Source organism: Balaenoptera acutorostrata, chromosome 9 (assembly GCF_949987535.1).
Source record: "Balaenoptera acutorostrata chromosome 9, mBalAcu1.1, whole genome shotgun sequence".
NCBI lineage: Eukaryota > Metazoa > Chordata > Mammalia > Artiodactyla > Balaenopteridae > Balaenoptera > Balaenoptera acutorostrata.
The window spans coordinates 47,632,523-47,652,636 of NC_080072.1; the positions used below are offsets into that span (position 1 = coordinate 47,632,523).

General features: G+C 40.0%; 1 protein-coding gene across 1 annotated transcript; it reads right to left on the minus strand.

Annotated features, from left to right (window-relative positions):
* Window positions 1–842: 842 nt before the first annotated feature.
* Window positions 843–15,287, minus strand: WEE1 (WEE1 G2 checkpoint kinase). Its single transcript, XM_007198443.2, has 11 exons — window positions 14,420–15,287; window positions 12,741–12,946; window positions 12,222–12,285; window positions 11,667–11,839; window positions 11,062–11,183; window positions 7,206–7,352; window positions 4,660–4,755; window positions 4,479–4,564; window positions 3,183–3,353; window positions 2,945–3,090; window positions 843–2,172 (listed from the first exon to the last, which is right to left on the minus strand). Exons 1-11 carry the CDS (start codon window positions 14,993–14,995, stop codon window positions 2,019–2,021), a joined length of 1,941 nt encoding a protein of 646 aa, XP_007198505.2. The 5' UTR covers window positions 14,996–15,287; the 3' UTR covers window positions 843–2,018.
* Window positions 15,288–20,114: the final 4,827 nt, after the last annotated feature.

Consider the following 20,114-nt stretch of genomic DNA (forward strand, 5'->3'; position numbering starts at 1 on the left):
TTAATGACTTAGTGAGTGATGCTCACAAACACCAATTATTATATTTCTTATAGCTTTGTCCTCAGTGGCTGAAATGTATTACCTGCTCCAGCCTATGCAGCTTTAAGTTTTTCTGTCTTCCACACCTGTCAGCTTTTATATCTAATTTATCTGCACCAACTCCTCTCGTGCCTCTAAATTATACTTTTTAACATGCCATGGGCTTAAAAGCTAAAATAATCAAGCTTGTTAGAAATGTTTATAGCAGAAATAGACCCTAATCAAGAGAAACGATGTACCCATGATCAAAAAGCCCAAGGATCTTGCAATGTTCATTTTTACCTGCTAAAAGGCCTTCACTGCTTACTCTCTGGTTCTAATCTATGGCAGAAAAAGATGTCACATAGAATTAGCACTGTTAATCACTTAAATTTGCACTCTCAATTCTAAAATCCAGCCCAGTTTAGTGAGATAAAACCCTTCCCACTTCAAAACTCTCTTCTGTGACTCAGTTCAAATTAATGTTATTAAGTCCTATCCATTATATTCACTTAATAATCTAAAGCTATTCTAAACCACATTATACATTTCTAGCAGATCAAATGCATAATATGCAATGTGATGTAAAGATATTATTTATGACAAAAAACATTGAGGGTTGATGGGTAAATTTTTGTTAAATCTCAAAATGTAACTAATGTAGACTAAAGCTCATCATTAAATAATCAGTGTTTCATATTCTGTCAAAAATGTGCCCTCTGCTTTTAGTATTTCATATACATTATACTCTACATTTTAAAATGTAGTGATAATGGAGATAAAATAGTAGAAAATAGGCATCATAAAGATTTAGACAATTAAGGTAAGCTCAGAGTGACTTTTAATATGCCAATCAATGTTAATAAAACACAAGTCAAACAGACTAGTGCAAACATGTTTTAAACCAAAATAGGAAAACAAACAACAGACAAATTCTATTTTTTTGCAACAACTGTTAGCCAGTATTATTAGTCAAATGGCTAATCACACATAAAACATATTTTGTGATAAGCTTGGGACAGTCAGAAGTCATTCTGGCATTTCAAATAGCTATGTACAGTATCACCAAGATTAGTTTATATACACAAATATTGAAGAGAAACCAGGCAAAACATTTAAAAAACAAACTAACAATATAATCAAGTACAAAATGTGGGTGGAGGGAGGAAACATTTTTTAAAAAGAGTCAGGGAAGGGCATTATCAGAAAAAAGTACAAAACCAGTAATAATTATACTACATTAATACAGCATTCCAAAGGGGGAGGGGGAAGGTGCATTTCTCCAATGCACTAGCTTCAAAGTTCAAAGAAAAAAAAAGGCAAATAGCTGCTTTTCATCAAGAGCAGCTATATATTTCACATAATTGTTTTAAAAAGAAAGCCTATTAACAACGATGATTGTTTAATGCTACAATTTTACAGCAAAGACAAAACTAAAATAGCAGCAAATTCACAAGGCAATACTTCCACAGAATTATCATTCCATGGTTCATGCAATGCCTACAAAGTGCTCCCAGTTGGATATACAAGTATAATTCACAATTTTAAAAAAGAAATATAAGATTGACACACAGGTACATTGAAGGCTGAGGAGTACTGAGTCTCTTAGCATTTCCCTTTTCAAAGGGAGAATAGGTATGTAATAAAGCCCTTGAGTCCTTTTTTACAAGTCACTACAGGGACAGATACCTTTTATTACAATGCAACAGCTAACTATAAGCAGCACACCACCACAGTGGTTAACCCTGGAAAGGCTGGTGTAACATCCAACAGTGACTGACATCCTACAGAAGACAGACTGGTAAAACTAGACAAAAGCCTAATATAGCACTGGTCAAAATACAGCTTTTAACTGTAATTCACAAATAAAAGTCCTAAAAGATATTTCAGTAAAATTACTGACACCGACTGAGAAAGTAATTGCAAACTGAATTCTAGCAGTGATTTCAACCTAGCTTCCTCTTGTCACAGTTTTTTTTGGGGGGTGAGAAATGAGTAGTTCAGTATATGGTAAGGCTGACAGAGCGGTTCATTTTCTTTCCAATAAGTCGAGATGTTCTATTACTCTGGGTGGTGGACCTGGTGGCCATCCGGTCAGTGAAGAGTGCTCTTTCCTCAGCCGCAGCTTTTGCCATCTGGGCTTTCTTGAGTTCTCTAAGAACGTAAAAACAGGAAACAAGACTTTTCACCTACTGTATTAATCCTAGGAAGGGATCCTAAGAGGCCAAATACAAACTACATTATCAGTTGGGAGATCTTTGCATGACATCATTACTCTAAGATGCAATTGAGGAAAGAAAAAATACAATATTGTGAAAATCTCTTTACATAACACAGACAAAAGGAAAATTCTACTTCCTCTTTATATGAACTATGATGGCTATCAAACTAATGGCAAAGGAACCTTTAAATATTTCAAGTCAGTTTTATTAGGTTAGAATCAAAACGGCAGCAATAAAGCAAATGAATTAGAATGATCATTCCAACCAGTTTTCAAAAATGTCAAAGGTCATTCAGAGCAAATATGAGAATCATCTACTAACCTAATTGACATTTATTTCATTCTTTCATAAAAATAAGTAGAATAGAACATTTCAAGGAAAATGTTAGTTTATGGTTGAGAGTTTGGAGGGAAAAAACTGATACCTGCTCATTTTAGTTTTTGTGATAGTTTGGGGCTTGGGGATTATCACCACTGCAAATATATGCAAGTTTAAAAAATTTTTAAGTCCATAATTTCAAAGTTTAGAAACAACACAAATTTATAGGTCAAATACCAATGTAAAGCAGAAATCCCCAAACTTTAACCATATAACATGCCAAGCCACTATATTCTTCACTGATGGAAAGCCTAAATCATCTCTCATTAAAATTTGAGAATAAAAATGAAAGTAAAAACAAAACAAACAAAAACCCCATCACTTACTTCTGCAAAAGTGAATTTTTGAACTTTTCAGCATTCAGTTCTATTCGTAATTGTTCTGCACTCTTCCTAGAAGCAGACAGCAATACTGAATGCTTTACCAGTGCCATTGCTGAAGGTCTTCTCTCTGGATCTGGATGAATCATAACCTTAAAAAGAGAAGTAAAATTAATGTAAAGACATGCAATTTAATAAAATATTGAATCATGTCAATAAAGTGCCTCATACATAAAATGCTCACTTTTAGCAACTCTGTAAATTCTTGGGAAAGCACTTGTGGAATCCGAGGTAATCTACCCTGTCTGATTTCATGCCATTGGTCTCCATTTCTGGGAAGAGGCTCAGCACCAGCAGCACATACCACTGTGAGGGCAAGGGCAAAAATATCCGCTTTTGGTAGATGAGTATAGTTCTGTAAAATTAAAAAAAAAAAAAACTTAAGGGAATATAAAAATGGCCAAAATAAAGTAAGATTACACCTCAATGATGATTTGGGTGCGAAATAAACGAAATTAAAATGTCCAATGCCACACTTACGTTTAGGAACTATTCAGAGAACAAGCTAAATTTGGGGAGATTATTATTTTTTTTAATGATAAAATAATATACACTCTGGGGTGGGAAAGTAAATACATTTCTAAAAGTATTTAGGCATTTCTAAAAGGCCTCTTCTTTATCACTAGCCCAACTCAACTCTCAGAAGAAACTCCTATCCCCCTAGGGGCATTCATATGAAAATACAAAACATACATACATCAACAAGTCAGAAATATGCATATACATATAAAACACAAATATACATATAAAAAGAACAATGGAATCATACACTTCATTTGTTCTACTTGTTCTATTTTCATTCAAAACTCTTATCAAGAAATATTTTGCAACACTCCTTTTGAAATAGCACTATTAACTATGTGCCATAATTTACTTAATCATTCCCTTATTGCTAAATACATATTTACTTCGTTCTCAATTTACTTGTATATGACTGTCTCTGAAGGAGAGACTCCTAGAAATGGAAATTCTGGGTCAAAGAGTTTGTGATTTTAAAATGTTGAAAGATACTAACATTTTTTTTTTTAAAGATTTTTTTGATGTGGACAATTTTTAAAGTCTTTACTGAATTTGTTACAATATTGCTCCTGTTTTACGTTTTGCCGCGAGGCATGTGGGATCTTAGCTCCTCGACAAGGGATTGAACCCGCACCCCCTGCATTGGAAGGCAAAGTCTTAACCACTGGACTGCCAGGGAAGTCCCAATACTAACACTCTGATCCCCAAAAAGGCAATGCCATTTTAAAGTTCCACCAGTAGTGTATGGAAATTTCTCTTTTACTGCAACTCCACCACTGCTGAATATTTGCCTTTACTGACTTTCACTAGATTAAATACATCCACAGCTAACAGTTTACACTTTCTATTTTGTATTACCTTTCTACCAGTTATTAACTTAAAATTTCAATACATCTGCATTTATAGTTTTCTAGCAACTGGTAAGTGTTACAAGGCAAATGGCTTAAAGGAGAAAAACTACCTCCTGCAAAACTTCATTTGCAAGAAAACGGCTATCACCCTCTTCAACTTGTGGACTAGAGATCCTTGTTACATGCCCAAGGTCACCTAGAAGTATTGAAAAAAATACAGTCAAGAATTAAAACAAACCAGCCTCTCCCTCTTTATTTTGAGGAAATAATCTGGTTATTTTTCTTTCTTACCTATTTTAAACATAACTTTGTTGGACACCCAGTCATCTTCATCTCCTTCTTCAGAGGCAGCATTTGGGATTGAAGTTCGAGATATGAAAATATTACCTGTCAAACAGTTATTTAGGTAAGCCATACTAACAGTTAACAGTTAAACCAAAGTTCACAAACAAGTCATATAACAGAATCAACCAGAAAGCTTTTAAATATATAGATTCTTATGTGTTCTACCCCAAACCCAGTGAGAATGAAAATCTCAGGGGACAAGAACTGGGACTATATTTTCTAGGATTATATTTTCTGACCTAGCACTGGTCCTTGAACACTTGGAAACCACTGCATTAGACCCTTGTCACCTACACACTGGTCTTCAGCAGTTTTAATTATTCAGAAATAATACAAAAGGCAATTAACATACTAATTTGTGATGCTGCCAAAGAACAAATTTTAATCTAATGCTACAAGGCTGGTGTGAAAAGAATAAGTCATGTAGCTATTGAGTTTGGCTGACCATACAGCATCTACATCCCAATGAGGTTCTGTGGTTCACTATTTCTGCTGTACACATTTTTTTTTTTTTCTAATTCAGGTAAGCTCATGATTAACATAAGTTTTAGTGGCAGATTTTATTTTAGTAGTTTTATCAATATAGTATAGAATTTATAAATGTTACATTCACTAGAGTCATCTTTCCAATTTTGCTTTATTTACAGGACAACTTATTTTATGGTGGTATTTGTAAATTTAAAACTTCACACACCTTAATATTTTCAACTTTTGTACTTGTAATATAAGCATCCACTATGTTTGTCTGACATTTAATACAAGCTATGAGTGAGTATGGGCAAACCTTACTGATCCACATTAACTGCCATCAGTTCAAATATAGTTTTTCCTTTTTGAAAATAAACATTTTAGTAAGTTAATGTACAAAAATTCTTCACATACTTCATATAATTAAGTTGTGCAAAATGATTTAAATTCCCATGAATCACACATATTTCCATAGATTAAAAAAGAAAAAAGAAAACCATCTCATTAAATTCAACTTAAAAACACCTAGCCTACAATGTTTAACTTAAATCCATCAACCTTTTAGTTATAACTTCTAATTTATAGGATAGAGAAAGGAATAAGCTAGGACGCAACCAGTCAAACCCAGAAGAAAGGATATCTTGCAAGACAAGGTCTGTATTATTATTATTATTTAAGTAGGGGAAGGGTAAAACCTAAAAAAGAAAAATGGATTTAACCTGGTGTATTGCATGGTCCTGAAATGGATACTAGTTTGGACGAATCAACTGTTAAGGACTTTGGTCAACTAGGAAAAATTTTAATATGATCTGGCTACTAGATGAGATAAAAATTTACTGAAATGGAAAGGTAGAGACAGTTGTCTTTAAAAAAAAGTTATAAAACAGTATGTACATTATGATGTTGTTTTTGATAAAATGAGAGGGATCTGCACTAAAATGTTAGTGTAGGATTCACCTGCATACATTTTTTAATGCAAGATAATCTAAACACATGTACCATTTTGTTTTCTGAATAAAACAGTAACATTTTGATGGCATTTTACAGGCTAGAAATACCACCATGTTTGTACAGCACGTAAGTTTTCAAAGCATCTTCACAGCTCAGTTTATTCTAATAACCCTGTTAGCAGCACTGACATTATAATTGTAGTTCCAAAGATTAATAGAAGAATGGGGATTTAATTTTTTTTTTTAGTCCAGCTTGTCTATATTTTAAAATATTCTACAATGTACTAATTACTACTTCTGTAAAATACAATTTTGTTTCAGTTTAACCTAAAATTATGTAGGCCTACACCTTGATTCGTACCACTGCTCCTTTAGTTTGAAACCTCATAAGCCTTTGAAAGAATACTATGAGGTTGTTCTGAGCCATAGTATGGTCGATCTACTAGAGCCAGTTATATATAAAAATCAATTTTTTTAGCTAAAATGATCTAACGGTAAAAAGAAAAAAAATAAAACCACTATGTTCCTAAACTCTCCAGTGCTTATTTATCTACAACATTTTAAATACATTTATAATCACAATACATCTGTCATTTTGTTTTCTGGGTCATACAGTGACAATTTTATTATTTCTTTTACAGACTAGAAATACCTCCAGGTTTGTAGCACCTATGTTTTCAAAACGTTTTCACATTTCTCATTTTATTCTAATAACCATGTTAGTGGCACCAGCATTAATTTAAAATTATGGCTCTATAGCCTAGTACAAGAGACGGGCTTTAAACACAGGTTCTTTTAGTCTCCCCAGAGTCCCACTCCGAGACTATGTGGTTCCCATAAGATGCAGCACATTTTTTTTCAGCTTTTAGTAAAAATGAGTTTGTTATTTCAAATTTGGGATAACAAGGGAAGAGGTGATGGGAAATAAAACAATACTAATAAGTGGGTCAAAAATCTTTTAAAACTAACAATGAAAAAACATAGTAAGATGTTTATGTTCCCATATTATTTTAATGAAGTCATTTATTCTCTATAACCCTAAAGAACACAGGTCAGAGGATCTATAATACTTACTAGGCTTTATATCCATGTGAACCAAAGACATTGAATGAATATACCTCAAGCCCCGGCCAACTTGCAAAAGGAGATCCTTCAACTCTGCTTCTGTAAAGTAACTCATGCTTCTGTAGTTTTCACTTATGGCATCAGCTAAACTTCCACCTAAAAAACACAAGAAAAATTAGAATTTTCTTCTTCCTGAACTATTATTTTTCTTCCACCTTTACTGTATGACCACACTCAACCAAGAAAGTGACATTTTATATAGAACCTATTCTCTTCAACCTGTTTGTGAAATCAAAATTTTATTTATTCTTTCAGTAGGTAATACACTCACATGGGTACAAAGTACAATGTAAAGTCTCTGTCTTATGAATACATACTTCAGCAATGCACCTGGTTCTCTTTCCCAGAGTAAATCAATGTTATCAGTTTCTTATGTATTCTTTTCAACTCCTTTTTACACAAGCAATAACATATTTTCATTATCTTGAAGATCATTCTCTACCAATATACAAAACTACCCCTTTCTTTCTTGTGTCTACAGAATTCCACTGTATAATTGAATGGTAATGCACTAACCAATCCCCTATTTGATGGACATTTAGAAATAATTTCCAAGCCTTTAATACTACATACTGTGGTCTCAGGAATAACTTCGTACATTGGTCATTTCACACATATTTAGTATATCTCCTACAAACAAACTGCTGGGTCAAAGGGTATGTACAATGTAATATACACATGCATAGTGTGTGTGGGAGACAGTGTTTTATTATATATAGAATAAATTTCTGTAGCTGAGAGGGCCATTTCTGTTTATCCTGCAAAAGAGCTTAGGGTTGGTATTCACACCATCAGTGCCAAGATCTGATTGCCTCTGAAAGCTCACATAAAATAACAGTACACTCAGTTTCTGATTTCAAAATGGCTAATACTTAAATTCTGCTAGCATAAGCTTATGTAAATCTGGGGATTTGGAAGATAAATCTGGGGCAATAACACACACACACAGAGTACCCCTTAGAGAAGGCTGTGCCAATTCATACTACCATGTTTAATGTGTGAGAATACCTGTTTTCCCACACATTTAACAACAGAGTCTAAAAATTTTGTAAGTAAAAAACAGTATCTTAGTATCGTTTTAATTTATACTACCCTTACTATGAATAAGAACATAGCCTGCTTTTATAGAATCAGTCAAACCAATTAGCTAATTTGTTTATACTTTAAAAAACTTTAAGTTTATACTTAAAAACTTTGTTTATACTCTGTCTCAGAGGAAACGAGGAGTTATTGTAATAAATAAATAAATAAATAAACCACTTCTGTTTAAAGCTTAGTTGGGAATAATAAAATCAGAACCAAGGTAATAAAATCTAGGTCAATGATATACTACTCAGAAAAGGAGGTCCTATAATTTGAACAAGACTGAATAACAAAACGTCAAATGTGTTTAAAAAAAATAAATAAATCACACGCCTGGAGAGCTTAGGATTAAGTATGTTTTCTGAACTTAACTTGAACAAATCTTGAACTGCAGGAAGAGGGCTCCAGGAGGGAGCAGGTCAAGAAGCCTGTCAGACAGGTGAGCTTGGAGTCCTAGATCAAGTTTACCAAGAAATAACATGGCTGCTTTTTAGTAGGTCTAGCAACTATAGCTAGGCCAGTTCCTTCTATCTTGTTGCTGAAAGGGCAAGAGGTAAGAAAAGCAAACCACTGATCTGATATTTCAGGTTCTCTTCCCCTATCGATCAACATTTTTCTACACTTGTTTATCAAGAGTAGAAATTCAGTCTATCACCAAACCAAGAAAAAAGGCTCAAAATGCAAACTACTTTTGAGACAACAAGGAAATTCAGTTAAGATAAAGGATATCAGTTAATCAACACAACAAATGAATGATAACAGAATCCTTCCCTGTGAAACTGTAGGAAAGGATCTAAAGACCAGGCCTATTAGGACATTCAAGGGTTTATGTGGAGATAATGGTGGAAAAGGGAAACAAAAGAAGAGCTCACAAATGTATCTAGATAGCCTCACTGTCTTTCATCTAAGCAAAATAAACAACCATACAAAGAGGCAGTCCTACTTTACAGAGGTCTATTTGTTTTTTAAAGATCCATATTCCTGGGCTTCCCTGGTGGCGCAGCGGGAAGGTCCCACATGCCGCGGAGCAACTAAGCCTGTGCGCCACAACTACTGAGCCTGCGCTCCAGAGCCCGTGCTCCGCAACAAGAGAAGCCACCGCAATGAAGAGTAGCCCCCGCTCTCTGCAACTAGAGAAAGCCCGCCTGCAGCAATAAAGACCCAACGCAGCCAAAATTAAATAAAAATAAAATAAATAAATTTAAAAAAAAAAAAAAAAAAAGATCCATATTCCTTAAGTGTTTTACAATGCTCCAAAATAATAAGCTATTTCAAAAGATTATTTTATAATCTAACTTTATTACAGGACAAGGTCTCTGTAATCTGAGGGGGTTAGCAAGATGGCTCATTCCTTCCCAACTCCCAGGCCCAAGAGTTTTCTCAAAATCATCTGAATGACACAACCATGCATCTGGACTGTGGCTGAAATACTTAAGACAGCCAGCCACATCCAACAAGGTGAGAGGGAGAAAGAAACTAAAAGGAGATGGCGTCTAGCAAATATGGAGGGGAGAAGGTATTACGGTAAAGTTGTACTATTATTAAATGCAGTTACTAAAAAATGGAGGTTAAGAAACACAAGGCCATGGGCGATAGCTTCATAAATGTTTTGATGGTATGAAGAGAAACATTTCAAGAGATGTGTGAAACGAAACAGCAGCAATGTTGTATACTGAGCACTTATTCTTTCAAGGGTGGAGATTAAAATGACAACTCAATGAGAAGTCAGGTATGAGAAATGAGTCTTTTACTTCTGTTTTGTTCATTGTTTTCAAATACAGAAAACCTGAATCTACTACCTATACCACTTATTTATTCACAAGCTATGAAATGGCTGGTCTTAAGAAAAAATGAGAATCAACAAAAATAATCTTTGCTACTTGACTGTTCATTAAATTCTAAATTCTCTAATATTCACCGAAGGTAAACAGAAATAAAAATCCATCATATATAAAGATTTAGGTATTTAATAACAGCTGTCTGTAAGAATCAGAAGTGAGGCCGGGACTCTGGTAAAGCTTTAATAAAAAGGAAGGACACATGTTGATTGCTGAAGGACCTGCTGAAATTCAAAGCTATACAAAGGTCCAAAGTTAAACCTCTATAAATGCTTGTTTTAGGGGGGGAAGGAAGGAGGGAGGCACAACTAGGGAACTAAAAGAGCATAACTCTTACTTTACAGAAACATCTCAGTGGATTCTAGTGGTAAACTAGGTTGGATAGATGGAAGGGGGAGCAAGATTCAACAAATGGCTCAATTTATATCAATGGAGAGTCACTGTCATTTCATGAGTAACCAATATCAGTTTTAGCAGCACATAAAATGAAATGGAAAGGGAAGGCTAGATGCAGGGAGCCTGGATTATTAACTACTATATCCCCCACACACACTATGCTAAGTGCTAGGGATACCAAAATATATATGGCAAGGCTGCTGTCCTCTCAAGAAAATCAGTTTAATTTGAGTAAAAGGCACACAAATAACACGCACGGTTCTACTATCCAGGTAGCAAGAACAAGGTTTTCAATATTAACTTCCACGTAAGAATTACTTGCACTTGAAATTCATGTTGAAATTCAAAGATCAGGCTTCTGATCTTTGAATTTACAAGAGATAAAAGATATACAGAATTAGAGCAAGACTTTAGATAAAAAGAAGTATCTCCTTGGTGTTCATTTTCTTGAGCTTACGAGTTTACAGGGGAACCGTTGTATTACTCACCGTTACAATATTCATTCTGTATAAGCATATGATCATCTTCTGCCCATGCAGAGAAATATCGAACTACATGAGAATGTTGTCCAAGCACTGCATGAGCATATACTTCTCTCAAAGCGTTCTGCCTAGAAGTTTGAGATTAAGAGAATGGTAAATCATTTTTATTCAAGCCTGAACTGGTTAATTTATCTGAAAGTTCATAAAAGAATCTTGACTTCTGGATCTATCATTATGCTGAATGACAACTTGCTTGAAAGAGAGGGAGTTAAAACTCTGTACCAGATTTTTCCAAAGACTTCCATTAAAGAATGTTAGAAAGAAGGAAGCTTGCTGGCCCTAGGATTCAGAAAAGATGAAACTCCACTTTACTTTGAATTCATGGATGCTACTAGAAATAAGAAATTTAAGTTAGGCTCCAAGATCAGACCCCTTATATTATTCTACCAAGTCCAGTAAGAACTAATGGCAAAAAATGAAATGGATCTGATTAAATCATTACAACTTCTCAAACGTTAAAGAATTAAATTCAATGATTGACCACCTAAAACCTTAACATTTGTAACATCATACTGAACAAAAGAGCAGAAGACAAAATCTTTAATACATACTCATCAACAGAGCCAGCCAATGGCTTTTTTGATCGCTTTATGGCATAAATGCATCCATCCAGCCTCTTCACACATTTAAACACAGAACCGAATTCTCCAGAGCCAATCTTCTCTAGCTCATGAAATTCTGTTGTATACCGTGACTTCATATTGCTTTCAGTAATTGTAATTCTCTGTAATAAAAAGTGTATCCATGTATATATATATATATATATATATATATATATATATATATATATAAAATACAAAGGTATGAAAATGATTTTTTCACTATGGTGATAGCACTATGTGTGAAATTTAAAAATTATATCTTATGTTTTGCAGGTGCTCTGTGGGAATTGTTCCATTTGTAGATGTGTTTTCGATGAACTTGTGAGGAGTGACAAATTCCGCATCCTCCATCTTGACTCCTCCCTAAAAATTATATCTTACGTTTTAACATGCATATATGGTAGCTTGCATATGTGGCTTATTTAACATGTATATGTGATAGCTTGTTAAGATGTAGAAAATCAAATTTCAAAAACAATAAAAAGAAAATCAAAAGCTATTTACTTTAGCAGGTCTTGTTTCATCTTCAAACTCATAATCACTGGCTTCCATGTCTTCACCACAGGAACTAAAAAATATTATTTTTTCCATCAACATATCTGACAGATACATCAACTAGAGATCCAAAACTTTATCTAACAGGTATATAACAAAATGAAAACTTAATGAATGAAAACAGAAAAGAATTTAATTGTGTAATGACAAGATACAGCTCAACTGATGGAAATATTGTTCTTGCTTAAATACACCACCACCACCACACATATCAAAATTAAAGCCTTTGTAAATCAACCTTCTCTGCCTGTCTCATTTTGACAGCAGATTTCCTACTATCTAGGCTTTTTATTCCTTCCTTTCCCACACCACTCTTTTCCACAGGTGATTACTGAGAATTGCTAGTAATGGAGAAAATTCTCAGTGCATAAACTTCCATGTCATTCAGTTGAAACTAAATTTTAATAAGTATACCAAACCAATCTTGGGTGGTTGAGGAACCAAACTGTTGAATAATAAATAACTTACTCATTCCAGTATGTTCTCTTTCTTCTACGACACTGTCCTGAGGAATGAAGTAACACAGAATCTGGAGTAAAAGGATTAATATTCACTTGAGGAGTCTGTCGTATGTCAAATTCCCTTTTTCCTGACTTTTCTGTATCCATGAATAGAGAACCACCTCGGAGTTTAACAGAACTGGAATCGATTCCTCGAGCTTTGGAGAGCAAACTCTAGGAGGGGGAAAAAACAAATGCTTAGGATCCAAGTGCTATAGCCGGCCTTCTCAACCTAACTTTCAACAAGGCTTTCACGAGGCTGAATGTGTAGGTCAAAGCAACACACAAGCCTTTGTTATCTTTCAAGCAAAATAAACAGTGGTTAACTTAGGAGCCTGAAGCTGGATACTAACCACCTTTTCTGAAAAGGCCAAGTAAAATAAGGTCTCTAACCCCAAAAAGAATATGAATGCAGACTAAAATTAAGTTCATTCTAGAGGATAAAAGTTAACAAAACCTTTCAATCCATCTAAAAATGGAAAGCAGTCAGGGAGCCCTATAAAAGCTCCCCTCCCCCATCCAAGTAGGGTTTGAAAGCCTCCTCCGTAGGACTCCTCCCCTCACTTCCAGAGGGATCTTGCCGTGGGCAAGTCAGCTAGCAAACAGTAGAGCACAAAAGCACACATCCTCCTGAGGTTTATGACTAGTAACGGTACTGAAACTGACTCACTTAAAAAGGTGCATTTCCTGCATTAATCTTATAAATGCGGCACCTGTCTTAATTTCGGGAAGTGTCCGTTTTAAAATCTTCTGTTACTTCTAAAGTTCTAGAAGTGGTCATCGGCTTACTCACTAGCCATTCAGCAAACAGGTGCTGAACACCTACTTCTTTAAGATACCTTATCAACGGTATATGAAAGCCTGAGGATCCAGGCAACAACACCAATGCTGGTTTTTAACAGTTGGACGTTCCTAATCCTGACACTCAGGCTGACCAAACTTGGGAATTGCAAACCCAATGCTGTAAACAAACGCTTACCCAATAAATATTCTGTCCGGAAAGAGGCTTAAACGCTACCCCTGAGTTATTTACGAATCTTTTTAAGACTGTAAATGCTTGAAGGCCAGCCTTTTCTCCCAAGTCGAAGCGCAGTCTCCCTCCGTATCTCAAACTTTCCCCCATAAGGCCACCTGATACGAAACGATAAGCGCATGAATTTTTTTTTTTTCTTAACCGAACTCCTGCGTGCGCCGCCCAAATTACAGGACCGATCTCTGCGTTTAAAAGGCACCAGATGGCTGCGGCGCTCGGGAGTGTCAGGTGGCCGGGCCAGGACCACTCGAGCATCATTCCAAACCACGTTATCGGTGCCACACTCCCGGCTGCCACGCTCGGGGCGGCCCCGACTAGGCGGGCGTCAAATCGTCAGCCACCTGGACGGCGCCGATCAGCCCCTTTGAAAGATGAAGAAGTTCCAGACGAGGCCCATTGTTCAGTTACATAATCTTAACGGACAACTTCTGGGCAGGGCCCAAAAGAGGGGCTGCCAACATTTTTGTTGCGGCGCAGGAGAGCGAGCGCGGGTGCGGCCCGGCGGTTATGTAACCGAACACGGGCAGCGCCGCGCTCGGCTCCCGGCGCCACTGCCTTTTTAAAAGGCTGGGCCGGCGCGGGCTCGGGGCGCCCCGGCAGCTGCGTCCTCTCACCTTGGGGGTGTGCGGCGTGTCGAAGAGCCGCAGCTTGCGGAAGGTCTTGTGGGGCGGGGTGCCCGGGTGGTCCGGCAGCGGCGAGCAGGGGCCCTCGCCAGCCCCGCGCTCCCCGCAGCCCCGCGGGGACGCATCCCCCGGGCCGCCGCAGCGCACAGGCGAGAACGAGCTGCCCAGAAAGTAAGCGGCCGCAGGCGACTTGACCGGCGACGAGGAGCCGAAGCCCTCCTCCTCCCACGAGTCGCCCTCGGCCCCGCCGCTCGCCGCGTCCGCGCCCGGGCAGGCGCCCCGCAGCAGCATGTCCTCCTCCAGCTCCCCGGGGCTGCCGGGGGCCGGGCCGGGCGAGCGGCGGCGCTCGGGCCCGGGCTCTGTGGGGCTCCGCGCGGGCGGCAGCGGCGAGTCAGGCTCCTGAAAGGCCGAGTCCTCCCCGGTGCTGTGGCCGCTGCCTTCCTCCTCCTCTTCCTCCTCCTCCTCCTCACAGTCGCTGCTGGGCGAGAAGATCAGCTTCTGCCGCAAGGTGCAGGAGGCCCCGGCGCGGAGGGGCGGCGGCGGCTGCTGCCGGCTCAGGAAGCTCATCGCGCCCACGGGGCTGGGGCGGAGGACCGGAGAACCTGGGCCCGCGGAGTCCAGGGCACGGCCTGCCCAGGGGGCGGGTCCGCCACGTGCGACTGGGCGCGCCCGGTGGCCGCGGCGGCGGGCCTGCGCGGCGCCTCCGGGACGCTCGGGGCGGCGGCCGGCGGGGGCGGCGGCAGCGGCGCGGACTCTTCTGCAGAGGCGGGGCGGCCCGGGCGCCGAGGCTGGGGTCTCCGCAGGTCCAGCAGCAAGTTCGGGCTCCGCGGCTTCCCGCGACCGTTAACCACGTGAGTGCCCAGTCCACCAATCCCCGCCCAGCCCGGGGTTTGAAAAAAAAGGAGGGCGCGACGTAGCCCGCGGGGGAGGGATCAACTACGCGATTTTGGCGCGAACCCGCTGGCTCCGGCCCCCCGTCCCCCGCCCCCGCCCCCGCCCCCGCCCCCCGCTCGGCGCGGATCCAGGCCTGGGCGGGCGCGGTGCCGCGGACCTATGAGCGAGCTGGATGGCTGGGAGCTGGGTCCGGCACCGCCCGGATGGGGCCGGGCCGGGGAGCAGAGGCGGCCCTCTGGGAGGAGCGAAGGGTGGGGACTGGACTAGGCCGAGCGTAGCGCCGGCCTGGGCACGACCTCTTCGCCGCCCTTCCGGCTCCCCGGAGTCAGGAGTGGGACTTGCGATGGGGGAGCGCCTCGGGGTCCCTGCGGGTAGCGGGGAGCGGGGGACCGCCGTGGCCCTTGGGCGCTGCCCAGGGAGACCGACCTCCTGTCCCGCATCCCTTTGGTGCCGGGCCCTGGGACTCAGTGGGCGTGGCTGTGGGGAGTCTGGTTCCAGGATCGAGGGCTGAGCCGGGAATGGTGCCTCCGGCCTCTGGACCCTTGCGAACCGTGTGCAAATGGGTTAGGCCGACACCGAAGTCAGCCGGAAGACGGACGCTCGAGTTCTCGAGGCGAGGTCACTGGATGCGGGGCGACCTCTGAACCTCAGTTATCCCCCGGAGAGCCTGTTAGGGGCCGGTGTGTCCGCAGCGAGGGGAGCGCCCGCAGGCTATGGTCCCCTCTGCCGTCCCCGCTCTCCACCGCCCGCCCCCCACTTGCCCACAGTAAATAAAGCAGCACCACACTCGGCCCTAAGCACAAAACCAAGTGCCCACCACGCGGCCACGGTGTTTATATTTGTTTGCCAGCACGTGGGCAAGTGTTGGCAAAACAGATTGGCTCCGCTCGCTGCAAATTTCAAAGCAACTTGAGAAAAAATTTCTCTAGTACTCCGTCAAATTGTGATTTAATCCGTCCCTTACTGTCGCACATAGAAGTTTCTGACAATTTTTCAGTTGTGAGTAACCCCGTAATGCATATTGTTCCTTCTCGTGTTGTTTTTCCTCTGTGTTTTGTTTTTTATTCTTTAGGATACGTTCAAAGAAGTGAGAATTACTGGCTCAAAGTATATATAAACTGCCAAACTGCCTTCCAGAAAAAAAAAATTTACGTTCTCACAAGCGGTGGATTAGAGTACACCGTTGGTGAATTCTGGACATCAGTGGGTACTTAATGTTTGTAGATATAGTTTTGTTGTTTTGATTCGTATCACTGGACAGTTTTCATGGGCTTAATGGCCATTTGCATTTATCTCTCTTGTCTGTTTTTCTTATTGTGGCACTTTATGGATATTAACACCTGACCATATATGTTGTTCTAACACTTTTCAAAGGTTAAACTCAAGGTGGTTTTTAACAATGGAAACACATCTTAGTACTTATCACATGGGAAATTCCCTGAGATCACATAACTGAAGAAGCAGTGAAGGGTAAACAGTCGTCTCCTCCAAATATTTGCTAACTGATGTATAAATGTCTTTTTTGTGTGTTAGTCCAAACTTAATTTTAAGCTCTCAGAAGACTGGAACTCAACCCTTTTGTATATTTCAGAGAGAGGTGTTCTCTGATGATCCGTGGCCAAAGCCAAGGAGTGGTTTTTAGCACCCTCCCTCCAACACTTCTCTCCTAGTGAGAAATATAAATTATTTGATACGGATAGTTGACATTTTCTCAATTTCATGTGAAGTGTAAATAAAAATAACTTTAGAAAACTTCTGCTCTTTATTGATCTGTAACATGCGTTGTATGTAAAAATAGTGTGCTTCCTAGGTAAACAGAAACTTTAAAGCTGAGTAAACACCTCTCCAGAGCGAGGTTTTTGTCCCTAAGCCTCTCCTGTATAGGAATCCTGTATCCTCTATATCGCTACGCATGCAAGCTCACGCTGGCCACCCCCCCTTCACTCTTTCACAACACCCTGCTTTATTTCCTTAACAGGCTTATATCTGTTTCAAAGTGTGTTGATTGTTTACTCCTATTCCCTTCTAGAAAATGAGGTCCTTGAGTATAGGGACATTTTCCATTTGTTTATTGCAGTATTCTGATGTGATTTAGGTGCACAATATCTTCTGAGTGAATAACAGAGCCCTTACTTAAATATTTGTTGATTGGCTTATTTTTCTCTCTATATTATTAATTCAAATGGCATAGAAGTCTCCGACTCACCCCTGCAACCCCCAGCCCAAGTCCCCTTCCTGGAGGAAAACACTCTTCCAACATTTTTTTTTTTTTTGATAAATTTATTTATTTGTGGCTGTGTTGGGTCTTCGTTTCTGTGCGAGGGCTTTCTCTAGTTGCGGCGAGCGGGAACCACTCTTCATCGCGGTGCGCGGGCCTCTCACTATCGTGGCCTCTCTTGTTGCGGAGCACTGGCTCCAGACGCGCAGGCTCAGTAATTGTGGCTCACGGGCCCCGTTGCTCCGCGGCATGTGGGATCTTCCCAGACCAGGGCTCGAACCCGTGTCCCCTGCATTGGCAGGCGGATTCTCAACCACTGCGCCACCAGGGAAGCCCTCTAACATTTTTTGGGTTTTGTCACCTCTTAACTTTTCCACCTGTCTGCTTCCCTGAACTGGGAGGTTCTTGAAATTGGCTGGGGCAAAAGGACCTGGGTTCCGGATGGGAAGGGAAGAGTTCTTGGTTCACACCCAGGTCCTCACACAGAATAGGAGAGGTAAATTCCCAACAAATGTATAAAAATACTGGGGGAAAGAAGGAATTTTTTTTTTTAAGTATTGTTAAAAGCAGTAATCAAGGCAAGAACCATCTGACTTTCGCCACTTCCATGTAAAATAGATATTCCCGGCTCCAGACTTTACACTGCACCCGGCATGGACTATGTAACACTCTTTGTTTACTGTCTGGCTTCTCTCCCACCCAGCACTGAGATCGAGTTTTATTTGTCTTTAGAGCTCCAGCAACCAGCAATGTGCCTTGGCCCCAAAGAAGGTTCTTAATAAATGTTTCTGGAATAATTAAAATGTAGTGTTCTTTAAAACAAAAGTGGCAAAATGAGTAAGAAACCCAGGCCCTGCCTCCTCCAGCTGAGAACAGGCACAATGTTACGGTTTAATTGCAGCAATGTCCTAACTGAAATTCTAAATGATTGTTCCGATTTTTAAAATTTCATGCTCCTCAGAGTACAGCACTCACTGTACTAAGAGACAGGGTTACGCCCACCTGCCCCAGGGCATATCTAATTCAAATTTCCTGTTCTTTCCCTACCCTGTGTTGTTACTAACTGTAATGTTGCTAGGCAACTTTTGCAGAATCCACAGGCTTGTGGTAATATTGTAATAACTGAGCGAAAATTTTGCCTCTGGGTATTGGGAGGACAAACTTAACCTGTTTATCTCCTTTAGACTGATGATTTAGCAAGTAAAAGGCTTTTTCATGCCACTGTTGTCAGCCTATTCATCTTCCTCAGCAGCAAAATAAGCAAGATTCCTGCCCTGAAGATTTATAATTGAGAGTCCTGAATCACCTTCTCAAATACTTTTTTTTAAAATAAATTTACTTATTTTATTTTTGGCTGCGTTGGGTCTTTGTTGCTGCATGTGGGCTTTCTCTGGTTGCAGGGAGCGGGGGCTACTCTTCATTGCGGTGGGCGTGCTTCCCATTGCGGTGGCTTCTCTTGTTGCGGAGCACAGGCTCTAGGTGCGCGGGCTTCAGTAGCTGTGGCACGAGGGCTCAGTAGTTGTGGCACATGGGCTTAGTTGCCTCCACGGAATGTGGGATCCTCCCAGACCAGGGATCAAACCCGTGTCCCCTGCACTGGCAGGCGATTCTTAACCACTGCGCCACCAGGGAAGTCCTCAAATACTTTTAATATATACAGCACATAAATATATATGCATATTCTCATTAACATAAGCCATGAACTTTTGAATGAAAAGTCCTTCAGAACTAGGACCTAATTTTTCACACTGATGTAGTCTCTAGGAATGTTTGTTAAGACTAGCCAGATTTTACCCAAAGCTGAATCCTTTCCAGTTTATGTTTTTGATTCTGGAGAAATAATAACTTTTTCTAAAGAAGAGCCTACTCTGATAGATATCTAATTTTTTTTAAAAGCCATGTTGGTCAAATCTGTTTTTCACTTAAAAACCAAATAATATGCTAAAAAAGTTAAACTGTCTTTCTTCATCTTGCTTAATATCTTTACCTATCTCCTTCTGCTGGTTTTCTCAGCAAACCTCATCTCACTTCAACCCAGCTCTGTTACCAACTGCTGGTTGGCCCCAGGAATCCAGTTCTCAAACTAGAATGTGGTAACTCCTACCACTGCTCCTGTTTGACTTCTCAGGTATAGATTAGATTTCTCTCCTTTGTCACTTGCCTTAATACCCTCTGATGGATGACACTGTTTGACCATTTCACCACATGTTCATCAGCTTACTCTGATACAGAATAATCAAATCCAGTTCCTCCTTTGTTCAATGGATTAAATGTGAGACTAGCATTGTCCCTGACGAATAGTGTTCAATAAATGTTATGTGTGCTTTTACTTATAACAGTGTTATTCGAGAATATTCATACTTGTTACTGGCTTTATACTCAGTAAATGCAACATGTGATTCCTGGTGTCACCAAAATAAGTTTGCTTAACGTGGATCAACAGTTAAAGTTTGTGTACAACCAGCAAGGATAATCAAATCAGAACAGAGATAGTATTGATAAGAACTTGAAAAGTATAGCTAGGGAAGAATGACCACTTGAAAGCTTGTATTTTAATGAAATGAGCATAATTTA